This window comes from Geospiza fortis, unplaced genomic scaffold (genome assembly GCF_000277835.1).
Source record: "Geospiza fortis unplaced genomic scaffold, GeoFor_1.0 scaffold193, whole genome shotgun sequence".
Classification (NCBI taxonomy): Eukaryota; Metazoa; Chordata; class Aves; order Passeriformes; family Thraupidae; genus Geospiza; species Geospiza fortis.
This window is the reverse complement of record NW_005054523.1, coordinates 679,214-682,682: the sequence shown is the minus strand read 5'-3', so window position 1 is coordinate 682,682 and position 3,469 is coordinate 679,214. Positions and strand designations below refer to the sequence as shown.

The following is a 3,469-nucleotide window of genomic DNA, read 5'->3' as shown; positions in this document are numbered from 1 at the left end:
CTGAACCTTATTGACTTGATTGCTACATGGGACTGAACCTCTCCCTCCACCCCACTGCAATGGCTGAGGGTCATTTTCAGACACTTGCTGTGTGCAGAGAATTGTTATTGCATCAGTTTTGTTTCCAGTTTTAAAAGTAATTTCCCATACCCAAAATATGTTTTTAGGGAATATTGGAAATAAGAGCTGATTATCACCACGATCATCAGATCATCAAAACTATCACCTTTTCATCTCCCAGCAACAGTGAATTATGTGAGCTATCTTCTTACAAAAGTTGAACCAACATTTTATTAACATAAATAAAATTTATACTGAAAATAACATCTAGCACACACACACAGCATGCAAATGAAAGAGCAAATTCCCTCAAATCAACAGGTCACAGCTGCTTCGCAAAAACGGCAGGTCTTCAAATGCAAAGTTTCAAAGGATTTCAATAATAATCTGAATGTTTGCTCAGATGTATTCTGCCCCCACATCACAGTGGCATAAACAGTTTCCTCCATGTTTCTCTAGGGTTGGGCTCCTTTCCTTTGCCTGACAACTCACTCATTCCCTAAGATGCCTTGAAACACCTTGATAAAAACCAGTGAAAGCACTCCAGAGCTCCTGGTTGTTCTTGTCTCCAGTCACCAACAGGTTACACATAGCCAGGCTCTGGCAAACCTACTGTAGAGTTCTGCTGCACGAAAACTTTGAGGCAAAAGATTTCCATAGAATTTCCATGCAGCTCTTATGACAGGAAGAATCTGAGTGTGCATAATTACAACCCCCAGGCACTTCAATATTAGCATCCCCCTGGTACACACAGGAACACAGGAGGGTCACAAATACTGTGTCATGATGAAACAAAAGGGAAGAGGCAAGAGGCCTAGTTTTCCTGTACCGGTGCCCTGGAAGAGCAGCACAAGCAGCACCTACCTCTGTTTTCACCTTGTTATCCCCAAAGCAGAGGTGCTGCAGATAGGCAGCTGCGTTGGCCTGCACCGACGGGAACTGGTGCTGGAGCATGTGAATGACCTCAGGCAGCTCTGGATCTCGCCACGCAAACTCCCTTCAGTGGACAGCACACGGAGAGAAGGCATTACTCACAAAGGATGGGGATTTACTAAATACAAGTGCTGGAGCATCTTAACGGCTTTCCAACAATTCAGTTTTGTTCTGGAGTAAGAGGGCTAGAAGGAAGCCCAGGTATAATGGGATAGCAGTGGGTCACATCACCTTTTAGTCTTCCAACTGGAAAAGGACAATATATCCAGTGTGCTTCTGTTGGCTTATGGACCACACAAATACAAATAATCACTAAGGTAACACCAACTCAAATATTTCAATCTACAAAAAAATCTCACAAAAGTTAAATATATAATGCAAAAGAGACCCCCTCAACAGTGCTGCTTAGGGGCATCATTTCTGCACAACATTTTTTTCTCAGTGCTTAATGTTCTCCCTAGGCAGAAGCCAATTATACCTCAACAAAACCTGCACATCCTGAAGTGTTATTGTCAGAATCAGATGCAGGATGTTTGCTTGATTTGAGTTATTCAGGGATTGTAAATTTAAAATCATTAAATAATATCTCCTACATTAAACCACAATGATTTTGTGCAGACCAGTCCTGGAGAAGTCATGGAACATGCCCAGTTTGCAGATTTAGAAACATAGTAATTAATATTTGCTGGGCCGTTTGCCTTCTGTAAAAGAGAACTGGAGGGGGATAAAGTAGTATCTTAAGTTTTCTCAGGGTCAAAAATCCAAGTAAACAAAAATCTAAAACAAACACAAAGCCAAACTCCCAAAACCATCAATCAAACAAACAAACAAACAAGCAAACCAACCGACCACCCCACCAAAACACCAAAAACCAAACCCCAAATAAACAAAAAAAAAGAGCAAAGTATGTTCCAAGAACAGTAGCTGGGCAGCTGTTCCAAGACTAATGCTGGCCTGGCCATTCAGGTCTCCCCAGGACTCCCCGTCACACAAAGGGGAAGCTCAGGTCTGTGCCCACTTTGAACTGCTCAACAATTCAGAGCTTTATTTTTCCATACTAATGATAGGAAAACCCTAGGGGAAACTGGCTTTCTAATAAAACTAGTTGCTTTCCCTCTCATTCCAGAGTGGTGCTTCCTAACAGCCCCCTCTGAGGCTGTGTAACATGCTCCCCTGCCACAGCCCAGTATGCACATCAGAAACTGGAACAGATTAAATGTAAGGTAAAAGCTATTCCCCTGTAATAACTATTCCTCTGTAACAAGTTAAGAAGGTGCATCAGCAGTGACAACTGAGTCAGAGTTTCTTTAAAGTTCCTTGCTATGAATGGGAAGCATCCCTGCTATAAGTAACTCTTCTTGCCACCATACCAGAGCAGGCAGCCTCCAAGCTTTACTACCTAGAGGTAAGATTATCCTATTAAAATCATTTGGATGAATGCACCATTCAGTTAAATGAAACTAATTCTGTCTCTTGATATCTATTAACAAATTAAATATATCAATTTCCACTAATAAATAGAATAACAAAATCCATTAAAGCAGCATTTTCATTGCTGAGATGACAGGACTGGCCCAGACTAGATAACTGCCTGGTGCTATGAGCCTGCTGTAGATGGGAGCAGGGGAATGCAACAGAAAACTTCAGTCTCACCATCTCTGCCTGAGGTTTCCTTGGAGCCCACCATGCCCCCAGGACAGCCCTGGAGGCACAGCTCAGCCCAGCTCCTCCAGGATGAGCTGGTTTCTCAGTGAACCAGCAATCTGAGGAGGGACTGAAATTTCTACTAATTCCAAATCCACACCGAATATGCACATAAGTCCTTCCAAGCTGTGCACAGCCTGGGCTCTGATACTCCTAGGTTAAATACAAGGTTTTAGTGCACAGTGTCTAGAGTAAATTCCAATGATGATGCTACACTTGTCAGCGGCTCACACTGTGCACAGACATCTGCAACGTCAAATCAGTAATTATTGCAGAAATATGTGTGTTCACTTTCAAAATGGCACATTTATAAATAGTTTTAACACTTTGTTTTGAAATTTAAGCAAGCTGTTCACAAAAAATTAATTCAAATAAATTAGGTCTGTCCTTTTGAATTTTCAAGCCCCAATTCCCATTCATAGAAAGAGAAAACTCACTGCAGTGTTACAGGTTACTAAAAAATATTTTCAGTAATCCAGTCAAATCTCATAAAAGTTGTGTTCCCTGTAATAACTTCCCCACGAAAACAAACATGAAAGAAAAATGCGATAATGAAATGCGTACCAGCTGTTTTTTGTCACTGCAAGCAGCAGCCCGCGTTCACTGTTTTGGCAGTAAAGGCGGAGCTGTGAGTATTTAAATGAGCGGGCTGACCGGGCCGGGGGACGGGCCCAGCGCCGCAGGCGGGAGGGAAGCTGTGCCCTGGCTGCAGCCGCAGCCCTGGCGGGGACTTGCCTGGGGTCCTTGTGGATGCTGTCGATGGAGGGCGAGC

At 42.9% G+C, this 3,469-nt stretch overlaps 1 protein-coding gene across 1 annotated transcript in view; it reads right to left on the bottom strand.

Annotated features, from left to right (window-relative positions):
- Nucleotides 1-3,469, bottom strand: part of PKP4 (plakophilin 4) — a 38,495-nt gene that overhangs the window by 11,642 nt on the left and 23,384 nt on the right. The window contains 2 exon segments of the mRNA XM_031063725.1: nucleotides 925-1,057; nucleotides 3,433-3,469. The exon segment at nucleotides 3,433-3,469 is cut by the window's right edge and continues 4 nt beyond it. Of these exon segments, the coding sequence (XP_030919585.1) occupies nucleotides 925-1,057; nucleotides 3,433-3,469 (170 nt within the window).